Source organism: Urocitellus parryii, chromosome 2 (assembly GCF_045843805.1).
Source record: "Urocitellus parryii isolate mUroPar1 chromosome 2, mUroPar1.hap1, whole genome shotgun sequence".
In the NCBI taxonomy this organism is placed as follows: Eukaryota; Metazoa; Chordata; class Mammalia; order Rodentia; family Sciuridae; genus Urocitellus; species Urocitellus parryii.
This window is the reverse complement of record NC_135532.1, coordinates 210,205,249-210,224,880: the sequence shown is the minus strand read 5'-3', so window position 1 is coordinate 210,224,880 and position 19,632 is coordinate 210,205,249. Positions and strand designations below refer to the sequence as shown.

General features: G+C 40.1%; 1 protein-coding gene across 1 annotated transcript; it reads left to right on the top strand.

The window, feature by feature from the left end:
• Positions 1–1,990: 1,990 nt before the first annotated feature.
• Positions 1,991–13,688, top strand: Adamts1 (ADAM metallopeptidase with thrombospondin type 1 motif 1). Its single transcript, XM_026396175.2, has 9 exons — positions 1,991–5,515; positions 7,103–7,449; positions 7,794–7,926; positions 8,311–8,478; positions 8,926–9,215; positions 9,449–9,635; positions 9,745–9,917; positions 10,854–11,029; positions 11,419–13,688. The coding sequence occupies exons 1-9, from the start codon at positions 4,792–4,794 to the stop codon at positions 12,116–12,118; spliced, it is 2,898 nt and encodes a 965-aa protein (XP_026251960.2). The 5' UTR covers positions 1,991–4,791; the 3' UTR covers positions 12,119–13,688.
• The last annotated feature ends 5,944 nt before the right edge of the window (positions 13,689–19,632 follow it).

Genomic DNA, 19,632 nt, shown 5'->3' with positions numbered 1-19,632 from the left:
TTGGTTACTTCCATAGTTAACTAAAGTGTTTTTATTATTTTTTAAAAAATTATATATACATATATACATATATATACATACACACATTTTATCTTGTACTATTCTAAAAATATTTTATGTAATCCCAAGAAGGTAAGAGAAAATTTCATAGAAGTTTTTTACATAAGACTGAAAATGTGTAAAACCTTTGGAAATTCCTGACTTGAACTATTAAGAAAACCATGTTGCACATCATTTGTTGTAGATCATCGCCACCTTGTGGGCTGAGAAAGAGGTACTAAAGGCTGTAAGTCTTAAGGTGGAATTTTTTTATTGCTAGAAAATTCATATTAATAATTAAAGTGAAATTTAATAATTGGAAACAAAATCAGTCATAAGTGTGAAAAAACTTGCTTACAAACTATTACGTAGATTAAAATGCCAAGGGGTATTTCATTAAAATTTTGGATCAGGGCCATTTATTTCTAAGCTCCCAATTTTACTCTGCCTTTATCATGTTAGGCAAGTTGCTTAACCCTTTTGAGGCTCAACTTCACATCTTTTAAACAAAAGGAATGGCTTATTCAGATCATGCTGTTCTTAGTTCTACAAATGCGTGATTTGGGGTTTATATAAATATTTTAGTTCTAATGCAATTTACAACAAATTTTCTGTCTTCAATATTTGTCATAGTTCTGAAAATGTAACCTGCTAAAAATAGATGTTTTGTGTTTACTTTCTCAATTGCAATCAAATAATTTTCAACAAATAACCATTTGTCCACTAATGCTTCATGAACATATGTTCCCTAAAGCAGTCCTAATGTCAAATAGCTTTCCTACTTCTAACTGGTAAATCTTATGGTATGAAAATGTGAATAAAAAATCTTCCATGGTTATAAAATATACACATTAGTAGTTTCTATACACATGTTCACACTAAAACTATTCTAGTAGCCCACATACATTACCAGATTTTCCCATCTGATGGCTGCTTGTTGAATACTTGCTTTGCTATAGAATTATGGAGCATTGTTTCTGTAATAAATGAATCACTGAAACAATACAAACATATAAGGATTAAACAGACATTAATATTTTCTTTCACTTCAAAAGTCATGATACTTTTCTATTTTTTTTCAGAAAGTGCCTTTGTGCAGTAAGGACAAAAATGTTTTAAAAGATCAAATCACTCATTGTGAGAAGTTTTACATTAAATGTTTGAACTGTTATTAGGTCATCCTGACAAATAATAAAAAATGGTTAAAGTCAATAGAACTTTAACATATTAGAACATATTAAGATTCAAGGCCATATGTATTTTATAAAAATAAAAGCAAAAATATGGGGAAGAGGGATTGTAACAATATGTGATCTTCTAGGTGCACGTTCAAATCAAGGAGCAAAAAACTATATAAAGATGGGAGAGTGAAACTTATACAAGGACTAACAATTGTGCAACATTCTTATTAGTCCCATGAACAAATTCACATTTTGCTTATAAGTAAGTATAATATCATGTGTATATATTTACACAATACTACAAACACTTGAAGAGTGCTGGTCTTTAAAAAAAAGTAAGCGGATTAGATGTTCTTCTGAGCATGGAGTTTTTCAGTTTAGTAACTGGCAACTCCTACATTCATGTCTCTGTTGAAGCGATTAAAAAAGAATCATTTCCCAGAACTACAGGTGCACAACAGATTGGAGTCATTATGCAAAAGAACAGAAATCTGGAGAGTAACCCAAAGAATAAAAAAGCCATGTTCCTGGCAATCCTTTAGCCTTGAACTCACTGTGTGTGTTTTTTTTTTCTTTCTATCAGCTCTATTTGGATATACAACATGAAATATGAAAAAATTATAATGGATTTGAAATAACCCATTCAAGATTAGAAATGTATGCCTTGAATTAAACAAATTTCCAATAAGAACACACAGGAGACAGAAACGAACCAAAGGCCAAACTTGCATTAATGTATTTTAAAAGCTGAAGCATATATGTAAGGGCAGTTGACAGGCTAGAATACAATACACAATTTTTATTTAAAGTTACACATTTTCTGCTTCTTCTTAATTTCCCTTTCTGCCACAATTCAAGGGAATCACACTTACCGTCCCAGACCTGGAAAGTCTTTTGGTTCCCCAGGGCCACCTCAAGTATCTGAAATCTCTATCTCAAAGCCAGTGTGAAGCTCCAAGTACTGGTTACCATACACATTCTGAGCCCTCTTGCAAGCTAGAGATTTGAAACTGTGTTGATGACTTTACCATCATGTTTTCATAATTCTGTAGAAATAAGTCTAATATAACTTTCTTCCAATGTCCTCTCCAATCTCTAAACTTTCTAGTCGTTAGAGAGAAGGAACAAATGAAATAAAACGAGATCATAAAAAATAGGATGCAAAAGAGGGAAATGTAAAAGAATGTCTGCAAGCCAAACTAGGGAGCAGAGATGTTCCATGTTTGAGAAAGGCCTCTTGTGAGGAATAGGGGAATAATCTTCTTAGTTCAAAGATGAAGAGAAGGAGTTTGACTGGACAATATAGAACCAAATGGCCACTCATGATACATGAGTGTGGATGTCAATATTAAATACATGAGTGAGAAATCCAATATGATACAAGACGGATTGCTGCAAGATTCAAGGAGGTAGCTCAAACAAAACATCAAAATGATAGGTGGTGGAAACGTGGAAGAGGAAGTAACAAACAACACTGGTAACCCAGAATGTGCTCTTAAAATATGTTTTCGAGTTAATCATTCAACTTTTAACTATGAGTTCGAGCTGAAGAAACCAAAATTACAGTTAAGACCACCCATTCTGGAAGGCCTGAGGACCAGGGGGTGTTATGGAACCCTTGAAGGGCAAAGTGTTTTGTTTCTGTCTGTCATTCTTTCTCATTTGATGGTTCCTGAAGCAAAATTTTTGTTTTTGTTTTTGTTGTTCAAGTAAGCAATCTAGAAGGCTTAGAGAAAAGGTGTTGGTAAGAGTCCTAAAAGAAAGCTTTGAGGGACCCATGAGAGGACTCCAGGGAGTGCTTCGGACTGAGGCCAACTGGAGTTGGAAAGATCTGGGGAGGAGCAAGGCAAAGCGGAGAGCAACTGGGAGCCTACGGAGGGACTGGGTGGGGGTGGGGCGGCGAGACCCGAGAGAGACCGAGAAGGGCGAGCAAGTGGTAGAAAGCGAGTGTGAGGGACGGGAGTCTGCCCCGGGCTTTGGCGTTCTCACCATTGTCCCAGTGGCTTTCCGCCTGTGAGCGCATTGTGAAACAGTTCCTTCCTTTGAAGCACTGAGCCCCTCCCTTTTCGATGGAAGAGCCGCTCAGCTTTTTCTTAGGGACCTGGGGGTGGAAAGGCTCAGCTTTGTCGCTTTCGTAACACGGACGCCTGCTTTTCCCTTCCTACTAGGAAGAGGAGGGCGGGGTGGGGAAGGAAATCTATTTCCTCTTTTTCTCCACGACATATTTTCTATCCTCCGCGATCGCCGCTGCCCCTGAATAGCAAAGTGGGGTTCCTTAATTGTTCTGCTCATCGCGCCTATGGCCTGCAGCAGCTGCACTTAGGTGGGCGATCCGCGGGACTTACTTTCTCGAATGAAGAAGAGAAAACCCAATTCCTTCCATGGGCTCTAGGAAATGAACCCCGTTCCAGATCAGCTATTAAGGAAATGGGGACACGGGTCCCCACAAAAAGTCTTATGTGGCGCGGGGCCGGGGAGAGGGAAGAGAGTAAAGGTCAATGCAGACCCATTTTACAATCCTGAGTCTAGGATGTGCCCCCAGACCGTTTGTACAGGGCGAAGGCAAAGCCAACACCAAACCAAGCTTTCCCTAAGAAAAGTTGGGGCAAAGAGAGCTTTGCAGCAAAGGAGCTCTTGGCAGCCCAAGAAGACGGAGAGGTGGGCAGGCTATTCTTTCTAGAAAGGGCGGCCCATCTTCCAGACTGGGGAAGAAAGGGCTATGCAGGCAGGGAGGGAAACTTAGGGCCCACTCCAGAGAAGGGAAATTTTGGTAAAGGGACCCAACTATCCACCCCGAACCTCCCTCCTGGGAGCTGCAGCCCAGAGGGTATACTGAGTACCCCACAAAGGAGAAGGCAGGGTGGTCCAGGAAGTCTGCGGGGAAGAGGCGTGGTGGAAGGGAGAATTTTTTCCCCCCTGAGTGGCCCAGGCTGTACAAAGTGCTGGTCACAGTGCCGTTCTGCGTCTTCCGCCCCCTAGATTGACGAGCCCTGGCACGAAGCCAGCGCGGAGGCTGCCCCCTCCCCCCCGGGGGCCCGCGGCGCTGAGCGCGGTTTAGCACCGACTGAGCTCAGGGGGCGGTGTCTTTGGGATGGAAAGGCGGCCAAGATGGAGGAGGGGCTCATTCCAGGGCTATAAAGGGGCGGTCCGGGCTGCACAGTTCTTGCACTCGCTGGAAGCCGCTACGAGCCAAGCGCTTATTGCGAAGCTAGAGCGCACAGTCGGGCGGAGAGGGCAAGAGTCCTGCTCAGAGTGAGCAGTACTAGGCGGAGGACGAAGGGTAGCGCAAGGCACCGATCCTCGAGTTGCCCCCAGCCCGGGAGGTGCCCTAGAGCGCTTCTTTTTCCCTTAGCGGCCACTCCATAGCGCCCACCGTGCGGTGCCTCCAACTCTGCGCTGGAAGAAAACCTTCCCGCGCGCCGCCAGAATCTCTGCGCCTTCTAGGTGACTGGGAGGTTCGGCTGTAGCCGGTTCTCCGCTAACTTTCAAAGAATAATAGTAAACTTTGACAATCCGGAGAAAGCCAGCTCAGCTCCCCCTCCTTCAGAGTGCCGCGTCTCCCAGAGCTCTGATGCAAAGAGCAGTCCCTGTGGAGTCCCGAAGCCACAGGCTGGTCGGCGATATGGGGAACGCTGAGCGAGCGCCACGTTCTCGGAGCTTTCAGCCTGCACCCACGCTGCTGCTGCTCGCTGCGGCTGCAGTGCTGTTTATAGTGCCCGGCGCGCATGGGCGCCCCGCCGAGGAAGATGAAGAGCTGGTGCTGCCTGCCCTGGAGCGCGCCGAAGGACGGGAGACCACGCGCCTCCGCCTAGACGCGTTTGGCCAGCGGCTGCACCTGAAGCTGCAGCCCGACCGCGGCTTCTTGGCGCCAGGCTTCACACTCCAGACTGTGGGGCGCAAACCCGCGCCTGAGGCGCAGCGTCTGGACCCCGCCGGCGACCTAGCACACTGCTTCTACTCTGGCACCGTTAATGGTGACCCCAGCTCGGCCGCAGCCCTCAGCCTCTGCGAGGGCGTGCGTGGCGCCTTCTACCTGCAAGGCGAGGAGTTCTTCATCCAGCCGGCACCCGCAGCTGCCACTGAGCGCCTCGCCCCCGCCGCCCCCGAGGAGGAGCCGATCAAGCGGCCTCAGTTCCATCTCCTGCGGCGGAGGCGGAGGGGCGGTGGTGGCGCCAAGTGTGGAGTCATGGACGATGAGACCCTGCCCGCGAGGGGTGCAGAACATGAGGGAGAAGACCTTGGAACGCAGTGGCCTCAGCGGGACCCGGAGCCGCAACACGTGGGACAGCCAACAGGTAGAAAAGTTTTCCCTACTTGGTTCTCCATTCATTCCCCTCTCCCCATTTTCTCTAGGCAACGTGACTTGGTAGACTTCTACTTGCAGTCAGGAGAATGTGTCTGCCGACAAGACGGAGACCTGGAATGATTTTTGAGGTTAATGTTGGTGAGCCTAAGACTGAGTTAATAAAATCCTACGTTTAGAACATTTAATTCCATTTAATTCTACCGAATAATGAACAACGAAAAAAGAACAGACAAATCGATTTTCGACAGACTTAGGCAAAACGTTTCAATTGAGAAGGGAGCGTTTAACCTGACTTCTACACCTTGGTTCAGTGTGCATTTGTGACTTCTTACCTTTAATATCTTTTTAACGATTCTGTGTGTGCTCTTTGACTGGGTTGCAGCTTCGCGCTGTTTTGTAACTGCTGTTTTTGCATATGCTCTCGGTCGGCGCTCAGAAGAGGGCGGAGACCGAGAGGGCAGAAGAGCGACGGTGATCTCAGTGCTTATGAGCCTAGGCGACTGCGCTACTGCGTTATCTATTCTGTGGGCTTCTGTTCCCTTCCCCCTCTTTAAAGTCTGACCCTGGACTGCTGGCGGCTGCGGGGCCGCTCGGCAGAACCTGCTTGGGAGGTCTTTGCGCAGCTTGCCCCGCCTCCCAGCGCCTCCTACTCGCCTCCGGATTTGCGCTCCCTCTCGCGGCCATCATCCTACTCTAGCACTGTTGAGTGTTAGTGGCCGCCGAGCTTTCCTGCTACGCCTCCAGTCTTCTCCTGAGTCTCTGTGTGCAGTGCTTATTATCCAGTTTTTTCCACTTTATCACTCCGATGTCTTTATTCCTTAAGTTTTTCCACGTGTCTTGATTTTGAATTTCCCTTTTGCGTTTGCTCTTATGTTCCTGGGAGGAGTTAACGCGGTCACAGCCCAGTTTAGGACCTGCCGGCGAGATGGCTCTCAGTCCGTAGTCCGAGGGCTCTTTTCCAAATGATGAACGGTGGTTTGAGGCAGAAACTTATTTCTCTGGGGCAATGAGAATGGGGCATCAGGCTGCTGGGCAGAGTGGGTGGTCCTTGTGCCGGAATTGGCAAACGCATAACACCCAAGGGACCCCTGGAATGAGAAAGCTGAGCCATGCAGGCTGAGATTCCTTAGGCCCAGCCCCTTGGCAGCAGCCCCAGCCCTGCCCTAGGCTTTCCACGTGGAGCCCGATGATCTCATTCAGGATTTGAGTCCTGGCCTCAAGAGTGAAAGAGTGACTCAGGGCGCTCTGCCTGCTGCCCTTGCTCCAAGTTTTTACTACAGCTGAGTAGGGTGATGTGACTTCAAAGGAACAAAAGAAACCATGCTCTCTTACACATGAAAACAGCCAGATCACTCCAAGGAGTACACGGTCTTTTTATTTAAAGCAGAAGAGAGAAAAAAAAAAAAACTTTAAAAATAATATTTTCAATAAAAACGTGCAAATATTTTTGTTATTGTTTTCTAAGTATATTTGGGTTTTATTTGCTTTGACTAGTTAGGCTTTCTTTATATACTCGAGGAAGGTAACTATTCTTGGAGAGACTGCCCACAAGCAAACTGTCCCTGTTTCTTTACAGGAACTGGAAGCATAAGAAAGAAGCGATTTGTGTCCAGCCCCCGCTATGTGGAAACCATGCTTGTGGCCGACCAGTCAATGGCAGAGTTCCACGGCAGTGACCTAAAGCATTACCTTCTCACCTTGTTCTCCGTGGCAGCCAGGTTGTACAAATACCCTAGCATTCGAAATTCCATCAGCCTCGTGGTGGTGAAGATTTTAGTTATCTATGAGGAGCAGAAGGGGCCAGAAGTGACCTCCAATGCTGCACTCACTTTGCGGAACTTCTGCAACTGGCAAAAACAACACAATCCTCCCAGTGACCGGGATGCAGAACACTATGACACAGCGATTCTTTTTACCAGAGAGGTGAGAAGGAGATATGTCGATGATCATATTGTCCACTTAGGAATCAGCATAATACCAACTGAATAAAAATATTTCAATAATATTTTTTTCACTTAATTTTTTAAAATTGGTTAGCATGGTCCATCTTGCTTATTTTCAGCTGTAATCTTAATGTCTCAAGTTTTACATTATTCAGTTTTTAAAAACATTAGGACAGGTTTTGATTAGAGTCACATAAAGTTTTTAGTTAAACAATAATGAATGTAAATGTTCCCAAATGTAGATAAAGACACACCTTGCTAGAAACTAAAATGCAAAGGTTCCTATTGTTCATATTAATAAAGACTGATCTTTACTCCTTATAGGACTTATGTGGGACTCAGACATGTGATACTCTTGGAATAGCTGATGTTGGAACTGTGTGTGATCCCAGCAGAAGCTGCTCGGTCATAGAAGATGATGGTTTACAAGCTGCTTTCACCACAGCCCATGAATTAGGTAAGTCTGTTTCAGAGTATAAATGAAAGCCCAATGAAAGAATTCAAACTGATGAAACAATATATTGATTTGAGAGGAGAGTCTGCAGATTATATTTCTATTTTACGTACCAGTGTGTCTTAGAAATTATAGTTTCTGATCTTTGAAATATGACCATGTTTAATTAGACTAAAACCTAAAATAGTATGAACTATGGATATATGGAACTTGACATTTCTGTACACCAGCTAAAAAAATAGACATTGTCTCTAAAATAGATTGTCTTCTAAATAGACTTCTTCCTGTAGAAATGTGACTTGGAGACAGATGAATCCCTGTCGGGAGAAAAAAAAGGATTGTTGCAAGTGATCTGTATTTCAATTTGGATTTTGGATTGCTTCCTAGGCCACGTGTTGAACATGCTTCATGATGATTCGAAGCAGTGTGCCAGCCTTAACGCTGGGAACCAGGGTTCCCACATGATGGCCTCAATGCTCTCCAATTTGGATCACAGCCATCCTTGGTCTCCCTGCAGTGCCTACATGATCACATCATTTCTGGATAATGGTCATGGTAAGATACTTTAGCTGCTCTCTTTAGAAAAGATCGCAACTTTCATATATAGAGTTCTAATTAACCAAGCTCTTTTTAATTTTTTTTTTTTTTTGTATTTTCAAAATTACACTTTACTGTCAAGCTCATAGATATTCAGATCTTAATTCCTGATAAAAGATACTGTTTCTGGCTAAGTAGCTCCTAGAGTCCATTCATTCATATTTTAACAGAATAATAACTTCCTGTCATTGATAATCCAGAAATCCCCTATTAAGCATAATATCTTAGTGATAATATAAATCTCTCTGGCATTTTCCCCCAAAGCTCTGCATATTAGATTACTTTGCTATGTATTAATTCATATGATGAATATTTTGAGAAACCATGATCTACACTTTGCATTATTTCTTTAACTACTCATTAATAATGTGTTTTTGTTTTTTTTGTTTGTTGTTTTTTCTGTAGGGGAATGTTTGATGGACAAGCCCCAGAATCCCATACGGCTACCATCTGATCTCCCTGGCACCTTGTATGATGTAAACCGGCAGTGCCAGTTTATGTTTGGGGAGGAGTCCAAACACTGCCCAGACCCAGCCAGCACGTGTGCCACCTTGTGGTGCAATGTCAACTCGCCCTCTGGTGTGCTGATGTGCCAAACCAAGCACTTCCCCTGGGCGGATGGCACCAGCTGTGGGGAAGGGAAATGGTGTATCAACAGCAAGTGTGTGAACAAGACTGACAAGAAGCATTTTGATGTGAGTTTTTCCCCCAGAACGTATTTACATCCCTTTAAAATTCAGAAGTGAAAAAGCAAAGTGATGTTAAAAGATTTCTTGCCAAGATAAATACCCTAATCTGTGGGAATTCCTCCAGTGGGAATGCAAGATAGCTTATTTTTTGGAATTCAGTCTTTTTCTCATATTTTTTCTTTTATTCCCTAAAATGGTCTCTTTGGAGAATTCTGACACCGATTTGTGTTGCCCTTTAGGCCCCTGTTCATGGAAGCTGGGGATCCTGGGGATCCTGGGGAGATTGTTCGAGAACCTGCGGTGGAGGAGTTCAGTATACAATAAGGGAATGTGACAACCCAGTCCCAAAGAATGGAGGGAAGTACTGTGAAGGCAAACGAGTGCGCTACAGGTCCTGTAACGTGGAGGACTGTCCAGACAACAATGGTGAGCAGCAGTGAGCTTACACTTTCAGAAATGGGGTAAATAAGATGAGTACACAAAGGGCAGTTCAAGACCAGAAACTGATAATGTCATCATGTCATTCTTTTTCCAGGAAAAACCTTTAGGGAGGAACAGTGTGAGGCACACAATGAGTTTTCAAAAGCCTTTGGGAGCGGGCCTGTGGTGGAGTGGACCCCCAAGTATGCTGGTGTCTCACCAAAGGACAGGTGCAAGCTCATTTGTCAAGCCAAAGGGATCGGCTACTTCTTTGTTTTACAGCCCAAGGTAGATACTTTTACATTATTGTTTCCCCCATCCAAGAGCCAAGGTCTTGGCTTGTTACTTTTTTTTTTTTTTTTCATGCATCCTTTGACTTGCTTTCTTTACTTTAAAAGAAGTCTAAATTCAGACTTCTTTTCTTCCAAATGCATTAGCAACTGCCTGCTTTGAGTTTATTATTGCTTCCAGTTATGAATGAAACTTAAATTCTGCACTTGAGATTCTGGCAATTGCTTAGCATTAGTCCTTTTCTGTACCAGGAAAACCCTTTGAAAATCAAGAGCTTCTTTGTATAACTAGGTTTCACCTATAACTGTGGTTAAATATATTATATATTAACACAACAACTAGTAGTTTTGGACAATAGTTTTAGGCATGATCCAAAGAACTCGTCACTGAGTAACTAGCAGTAACATATGGAAACATTAAAATAGAAGTCTGAGCATTGATAATTTGTATGTTTGAGCACATATACTGAACAAGAAGCATCCTTTCTCTTGTGGTTTGGCCACGGGGTTAAATCTGGTTCAAAACTAAAAAATAGAATTTAATTCTGTTGAGATTGTCATTAGTATTGTAAACCATGAAAATATTCCCAAGTAGCAGATTCAACATTCAGTGAACCACTTATGAAGCACTGTCTATTGTCAGATATTACTTTAGACACTAAGAATACAGGAGTAAAGAAATTGACCTGCACAGAGCTTCATTGATCTTAGCTGTAGGGAAGATAGGCCAATAAACAGATAATCAGAAAATCTATGATTTCCTCAGATGCTTATAACAACCCACTGAAAAAAAGCCAAAGAAAAGGAAAGTGCATGACATGTATGAAAAATATTACTTTAATAAGTGTACTCAAGAAAAATGTTCATAGTTACCATAGCACAGGTTCCTTCTCTTCTGATGAGTAACACTGGACATATGACCTCCTTGTTTCAGGTTGTAGATGGTACTCCATGTAGTCCAGATTCCACTTCTGTCTGTGTGCAAGGACAGTGTGTAAAAGCTGGTTGTGATCACATCATAGACTCCAAAAAGAAGTTCGACAAATGTGGTATTTGTGGAGGAAATGGATCTACATGCAAGAAAATATCAGGATCCATTGCTAGTGCAAAGTAAGTTTTAAAATACATCTCTCAGGTACCTCATAATTTAAATGTACTGTTTCATGGCAATGGGGAAATTTGATTAGAAATTATTAGATTAGATTAGATTAGATTCCAATTAGATTGGAAATTATTCCAATCAGGGCTGGGCACAGTAGTGCATGTATGTAATCCCAGCAGCTTGGGAGGCTGAGGCAGGAGGATCTCAAGCTCAAAGCCAGCTTCAACAATGGCAAGGGGCTAAGTAACTCAGTGAAACTTGTCTCTGAATAAAATACAAAATAGGGTTGGGAATGTGGCTCAGCAGCCAAGTGCACCTGAGTTCAATCCTCAGTAGAAATGATTCCAATCAATTAGTCGATGAATGAGAGACTCACCTCTGTTTTTCTTGCCTGCAGACCTGGGTATCATGATGTTGTCACAATTCCAAGTGGAGCCACAAACATTGATGTGAAACACCGGAATCAGAGGGGATCCAGAAACAATGGCAGTTTTCTTGCCATCAAAGTTGCTGATGGCACGTATATTCTGAATGGTGACTTCACTTTGTCCACTTTAGAGCAAGATATTACGTACAAAGGTATGGTCTTATGGTATAGTGGCTCCTCCGCAGCGCTGGAAAGAATCCGCAGCTTTAGCCCACTCAAAGAGCCCTTAACCATCCAGGTTCTTACTGTGGGCAATGCTCTCCGACCCAAAATTAAATACACCTACTTCGTGAAGAAGAAGAAGGAATCTTTCAATGCTATCCCTACTTTTTCAGAATGGGTCATTGGAGAGTGGGGTGAATGCTCTAAGTCATGTGGATTGGGTTTGCAGAGAAGACTGGTGGAATGTCGGGACATTAACGGGCAGCCTGCATCTGAGTGTGCGAAGGAGGTGAAACCAGAAAGCACCCGACCTTGTGCAGACCTGTCTTGCCCACACTGGCAGCTGGGAGAATGGTCACCATGTTCCAAGACTTGTGGGAAGGGTTACAAAAAGAGAACCTTGAAGTGCCTGTCCCATGATGGGGGAGTGTTGTCTCATGAGAATTGCGATCCTTCAAAGAAACCTAAGCATTACATAGATTTTTGCACGATAGCAGAATGCAGTTAAGCAAGGTCAGTTTTGCGGAGAAGGCAGTGTGGAAGGACTGACGCACTGAATAAGAATGCTGGAGGGATTCAGTGTATCTTGCCAGTAGCCAGTGAGGTGTGTCAATCATGGGAGTGTGGAGGTAAATAGGAGTTAGATCGTGAGAATATCCTGCCAGTTACAAATCTGATAGGCTAGTTAATGAGGCTTATTAACCTGTGAGCAATGATATAGCATGAAAAGCCCCAGGGCATTATTATTATTATTTCTTTTGTTACATCTATCACAAAAACAATTGTCAAAATAAGCCAATATTTTTATATTGCAAGCCCTGCTTCCTGGTACTGATTAAATTCTTTGTACCATGCAAGTTGGGAATGAAAAGCAGAAGAAAGATGAAATTTTGTTTAAGACATGGCTTACTTTACCTCACTAACAAAAGGGGAAGAAAGGAGTACAAAGAGGGTATTTGATCAGCACTCCTTATGGCCGCTATGGTATCAGAGAATGTTTATGCATCTTTTCCATCATGAGTGACGAGTTCAGATTGTCCAACACGAGAGAAAGGCTCATAGCTCCTTCTCTAATGCCTTGTACCATCTCAGTCTTTATCTGTGTCGTTCACGTAAATGCATGTATTTCTAAGAGTGCATCAAGTCTACAAGGCCAAGAAAAGCAGCAGAGTACGAGGTGCTGATAAAAACTCAAGGTGACAAGATGAGTTTGGTACTTCTGATCTACCTTCCTCCTTATGTAAGCCGACTGTGGGAATGTGGATGTGGAAAAGTGAATTGTGTCTTAAGAAGTCAGTGAAACCACACAGAAGGATGTAATGCCAGAGCAAGAATGGAGCACATAGAACAGTGTCCCCTGGGCTTAGGGACATTGAGATCACTTGTCTCATGGTGAGGAGGCTGCTGAGGGATAGCGGGTCCATCCCGGCAGCTGGTCCAACAGTCGTATCCTGGTGAATGTCTGTTCAGCTCTTCTACAGAGAGATAATATGACTTTTTCCATATGTATATAGTAAAGTGTGTTACTATAAATTATATATGTACTTTATAAGTATTGGTTTGTGTGTTCCTTCTAAGAAGGGCTACAGTTTGTAATAAATGCCTATAATAACATATTTATTTTTATACATTTATTTCTAATGATAAAACTTTTAAGTTATATCGCTTTTGTAAAAGTGCATATAAAAATAGAGTATTTATACAATATATGTTACTAGAAATAATAAAAGAACACTTTTGGATATGTGTGTTTATTTTCTGAAGTGGAAAAATGACTGTTTTCTGACATGGCAGGAGATCTGAGGCAAACATTGACTCTGAAGACAATTTTTTTCTTAAATTCTTTGGAAATAAGATTGAGTTCTAATGATATATTTTATGTATCTTTGGTTTATGGTAGTGCTGATAATAAAGGAATTTATTGTATCTTTAGTGATAGATAAATTTGCTACTCATGTTTCTAATAATATACACCAGTGGTTGGCAAACCTCTGTAAAATGCCGGATAGTAAATATTTATGGCTTTATGAGCTGTACCATCTCTGTTACAAAGCAGTGCTATTGTAGGCATGAAAGCAGCCATAAATAATATGTAAATGAATGGGCATGGCTATGTCCTAATAAAAATTTATTTACAAAAACAAGTGGTGGGCCAGATTTGTTCTGTGGGATGAGATGGCCAACCTCTGATGTATATCAGAAATTAAATCGGAAAAGGTTGGGGTTCTGGACCCATTTGGGATTTTGATCTCTTCCTCAGTTATATCACATATATGAAACTATGGGAAAGTATTTCAACTAGTGAGTAGAAAATAATAAATCATAAATTGCACTTGGACATGCACCATGGGCCAAGCTCTGCAAAGTTTTGTTTGCTTATCAGGAATACCTGAGGTGTTTTGGAGATGTTGGAAAATCCAGGTCTTTCTGTGTACCCTTTTGTAAATCCTTATAGTTTCAGTATATCAATGGCTTTTTAGAAGTTTGGACTGCTTCCAAAGTAACTGTGTTGCTCTGGAGAAAGAGTTTGCTCTTTACTTTCTTACCTTGCTATTTACTAATGCAGTTTACTGACTATAAGGCAGATGATGTGGTTAACTGTAGACAGTCCCAACTTCATATTTTCATTTTTTTAAGTAAGTTTTCTCATGTAGAATAATAACATGCCCCCTTCAGCTTCAGATGACAGTTTCTAAGTTACCCCACAATTATGCAGAGTGTCCACCAGCAGTTGAAGGGATTATACTCTGGAGTCTGGTATAAATTAGTGCAAAAAGGGGGATGGGGTAGGAGAGAGTCATGCTAATCTCCGATAACTCCTTTAGAACCTACTAGGCTACAGTATTGAAAAGTAGGAAAAAAAAAAAAAACAGCAAGTTCTCATATTGTGGGAACTAGTCTTTGTCCCATTTAAACAGATTTTATTTGTGCAGTTCAGAGGCCTAATTTGAACTATGCACCAGCAATCTCCATCATGGTAATTTAATGCTTACATTAGTACTGCACAAATCCCTGTAGTAAGTGACATGGAGAGCACACACACACTCAAAGTGCTCCAACTCTTGTTTATTATACATGCTATTTGAGAAAAGAAGATTCATACAAGAACTTGTGCTATAAAGAAGTCATTTGGGGATCTTAACTCAGTCGAAAGAGTGTTTCATTCTTAAAAGGCTTAGGTTGATTTGGTACAGTAACAATTCTCAGGATTCAGAATATGAAGAGATAGAACAAGCCAAAAAGATTTTCTGCCATCCCCTTTGTTCTCTGTCCAAGGTAATGTCACATGACTTTCTTTTGTTGCCATATTATTTTTCAGCCCTCTGCTGGTGAGATTTCTTTTATCACTAGTCGTAACAGATTATGTTGGCAGCAAAAGAAGTTGCATTCAAAACACATCTTGGTCCTGAGAGCTTAACTAGGTACCTGCTTAGCAGGAGAGAGATTTTGTGGTGTCTTGAGTGGCTGGTATAGATGATTAGCTGGAACATAGTTGAGTTCTAATTCAAACTCCTCATTTTGGGAATGTGCAAGGAACAGTTTCTTTACCATTTCAACTGTCAAGGATAATATTTGGAGGAAAGATTTCATCATTGTCAAAATTGGTTTCTAGCTCTTGCTCTTTGTGGAGTTTGCCATCTTAAGAAGGGTACAATAGCTCTTACTGTGTCTTAGGAACAATAAATGGTGGACACAATTTTCTAACCTCTTCAGTTTCCTAGAAGAAAGGAATACAAAAATTTCTGTGAATATTTGCCCTATCAAGGAAATTGACCAACATTCTTCCCCAAAAGAGGGTTCATTCTGCTGTCTACATGTTTGTGATATGATGAGCTCATCATATGACATGAGCAGGAAGAGAAAGAGGCCGGTGAAACCAAGAAGATTCTTTGGTTAATCAAGTTTTCCCAGGAAGCAAAGGTTTTGTATCTTCTTTAATAAGAGTAGCACAATATATACTAAGCCATGAACATGACAAGTCACAGAGAAAAACGGAACCATACACAATGCCCACTCATTCCCTCCTGTCTCTTCATTGGCCACAGTCCTGAGAGTCCCTAGTATGGTGTTGTTCAGTGCAGTCTTATCCCCATAATTCAGAAAATGGAAATTTTCTTTATAGTTCCCGTCTGTTGTTCACATAGTCTTTATTTAAGGCTAAGTTTCCATAATTACCATGTAGCTCTTTGTTTAGAATTTACCTTGTTTCCTTAAGCTATGTGAGTTTCCATTTATTTAGGAACATAGTTTTATGTTCTATTGCTCTACTTACCATTCACTTGATGGAGTGGGAAGGAAGTAGAGAGTACAGCTTCATGTAGAGTAAACCAGAGAGGCTTCTTAAATAAGAGGATGTTTGGGTGGAAACCAGAAAGATGCAAAAGAGTCAGTTCTCAGAGGGAAGAGCTTACAACAGTGGGGTGATGACCACAGATGACAGTAAACTTGACTACCCTCTTGCAAGATGATTCAGTGAGAGGCCAGTGTGGCTGGAACAAAGAGGAAAGTATAAAAGGAGGAGGTTGGGATAGTAGAAGGCAGAGAAAATGTCCAAATAATAATAAGAACTATCCTTGGGTTTTGCTAGAGAGAAATGGGGAGCCAGTAGCAGCAACTGAGCTGGGGAATCACAGTTCATTATAGGTGGAGACCAGATAGAAACCTGTGAGATCCTATTGCAGTAATTGCAATGAATGATATATGGATGGGGCTGAACTAGGGTAATAGCTATGGAAACAATAAGAGCTCAAACTCTGCAGATCAAGATGGAATTTGCAGATGGATATAGACATGAAAGGAAAAAGAATATTGTTTGTGGATGAGTCCCAGGCTTTTTTTCTTTTTTTTTTTTCTTTTTTTTTTTTTTTTTTTGAGTGGGAAAGGGGGAAAGATACTTTGTATGACATAGATGTACATTTTAGTATACTTAGAGACCAATAGAAAATTCAGAATTGTTAATAAGTATTGAAACCACTTAAACCTATAGCTAAATATGAATAATTATTGAAAACACATTTCAAAATTAACTAGAAATGTAAAAATAACAGTTAAAAATAAGATATTATAAATATTTTAATAATTCATGGATAAAAGTATGTATCATTGACAAAATTATAAAATGGGCAGGCATTTCTGTTTTGCTATGAAAGTTATCAAAGAATACCATTTTATTCTTGAATTTAGTAATTAAATATAAATGAGTGGTATTTCTTTTTTAAAAAAAAGTACACAAAAATAGTTTTTTTGTTGTTGTTATTTTTTGAAAAGTGAATGTACATTTTAAAAGACCCATAAAGCAGGGGGAAAAAACACAAAATAAGATGACAGAATGCCACCCACCATTATTATAAAAATACATGTTTTAAATTTTCCTGTTAACAGACAAGTATCTTCAGGGTATGCTTCAAAGTAACATCCAGTGACATGAAAAATAATAGAAAACTAAGTCAAAATAATTTTTTTAAAGAAGTACAAAAATCAGGCAAATGTAAAATGGGAATAGAATATGACCTCAGTTCAATTATGTTTAGATGGAAAAACACTAAAAAATAAAAAAATACATTTTTGTAGATTAAAGTTGTAATTCATGATAAAATATGTGTCCAAGGTAATAGAACATATACAAAAATTTAAAAGTTTTGAAACTATAAAGAAAAATCAATAGAAAGCACTATTTTCTGTTTCCCACCTTCTGTAACTAAGGACAAGGCACATATGAGAGAAAAAAATGAAAAATTTGGGGAAGACATAAAAGAAGATCAAATAAAACAAGAAACATGCACGTTTCCTTAAGTTTGATCCTAGATTCTGAACTTTTTATTTTGTTATAAAATAATGAGTAAATGTAGTGAAAGTCCAGTCATTATCAAATGATTCATCCATTTTTGGAATCTGAAAACATTTTATAAAGTTTATCTGGGAGAAGTAAATTCGATGATGACAGAAACACATAACACATAAGGAAATAAGGTGTAATATAAGAGATGTGTTTGACCTGACTTGAAAATTCACCAAATTACAATCAGACAAAAATGACACTTGTAGAATTATTGAGAAACATATCAATGGATGACAAAAAATAAATCCAAACCAAATCATTGTAATCTCAACTATGGTAAAGTGAAAAACATAAGTCTGTGAGCAAAAGGGATCATTCCAAACATATCCCTGAAGCAAACTTTGTTTGAAAAACAATAATTTTTGAATCTACTTTCAGACCATTCATCAACTTAAAATCCAGATATGTAGGAAGTTAATGTGTCTAAAGGAAAAAAGCATCAGGCTTCTCCAGAGAAACAAAACCAATCCAAGACCTATATTCTATCCTCTGTATAATTTATTAACCAACAAATAAATTATTATGAGGAACCAACTCACATGATTCTGGAGGCTGAGAAATCCCAAGATGAGCATTCCAAAGTTGGAGATGGGGTGACCTGATGATATAGTGACAGTCTGAGTCTGAGTCTGAGGGCAATAGACAATTGATGTTCTAACTCAAAGATACAAGAAAAAGAAAAGAAAAGAAAAGGTAAAGAGTGAATTTTTCCTTACTTAGTCCTTTTGTCCTTATTCAGCCCCTCAACAGAGCATGTGAGGCCCACCCACTTTGGAAAAGGCACTGTGTTTCTTTCAGTGGACCAATTCAAATGCTAATTTCATTCAGAAGAGCTCCCACAGAAACAAAATAATGATAATGATAATAATAATAATAATAATAATAATAATATTTAACCAAACACCTGGGTACTCTAAACCTCAATCGTGTTGACACATAAAATCAAACAATGCAAAACCTTAAGAAGTATTAGCAAATGCAGAGAAATATTTATCTGATCTCTGGATGGGAGAAGATACACGAAATTACAAATAATGAAACTTATTACACAACCAAGATGGCTAAAAATAATATTAAACTTGTATGTTTCAGAAGAATACAATAAAAAGTAAGAGAAAAGTAATTTCATTAAAGATAAAATACATAACTGTTGTCATTTGTTTTGGAGAAAAAAATCAGAGGAATAGATAAGTACATAAAATATAGTAAAGGACATAAAGAGATAATTGAAAAAGAAATCTGCACACACTTAGCAAAAACAATGCTCAATAGGTTAGAAACAAGATTAAAATTTAGACAAGATTAAAATTCAGGCGCCAAATATACAATGATTAAAATTATGTTAGTGAACAATTATAGTAATGTTTAAAAATTGATGAAAATCATAGGAAAGCCCCTGGAATCATTCTCCTGCACATGTAAATTCTAACAATTTTTATTGAAGCTGTACTCATCATTTTCCAACTCCAGATTCCTATTTTCAAAATTAAATTCTATTTCTGGACCCAGACTAAAGATATTTTCCTTCAGACTTCTCATTCATTTTGTTTTGTTTTGTTTTGTTTTTCCCACTACTAATTGAATGTTTTATTTATTTATTTATTTATTTAATATATGACAGCAGAATGCATTACAATTCTTATTATACAGAGAGAGCACAATTTTTCATATCTCTGGTTGTTTACAAAGTATATTCACACCAATTCCTGTCTTCATGCCTATACTTTGGATAATAATAATCCTCACATTCCACCATTATTAATTACCCCATGCCCCCTCCTTCCCCTCCAACCCCTCTGCCCTATCTACAGTTCATCTATTCATCCCATGCTCCTTCTCCCTAACCCATTATGAATTAGCCTCCTTATATCAAAGAAAATATTGGGCATTTGGTTTTATGCAAATGCCATGATTTTATTCTCTTTTATTGTTATGTAATATTCTATTATGTATATATGCCACATTTTTTAATCCATTCATCTATTGAGGGGAATCTTATTCTAAAGATACTGCAGAAGCAGGGAGATAGGAGTTTTCAGGGCTGCCTCCCTCTTGCCTGTGATCCACAGGCAAGTCCTTCCACTGCATAGAAAACTCTTCAGTGCCTCCTTGCAACTGTTTCCCCATTGCCACTAATCAAGTCTCTCCTGATCCATCAGGGCTATATCTTCCTACTAAGGGGA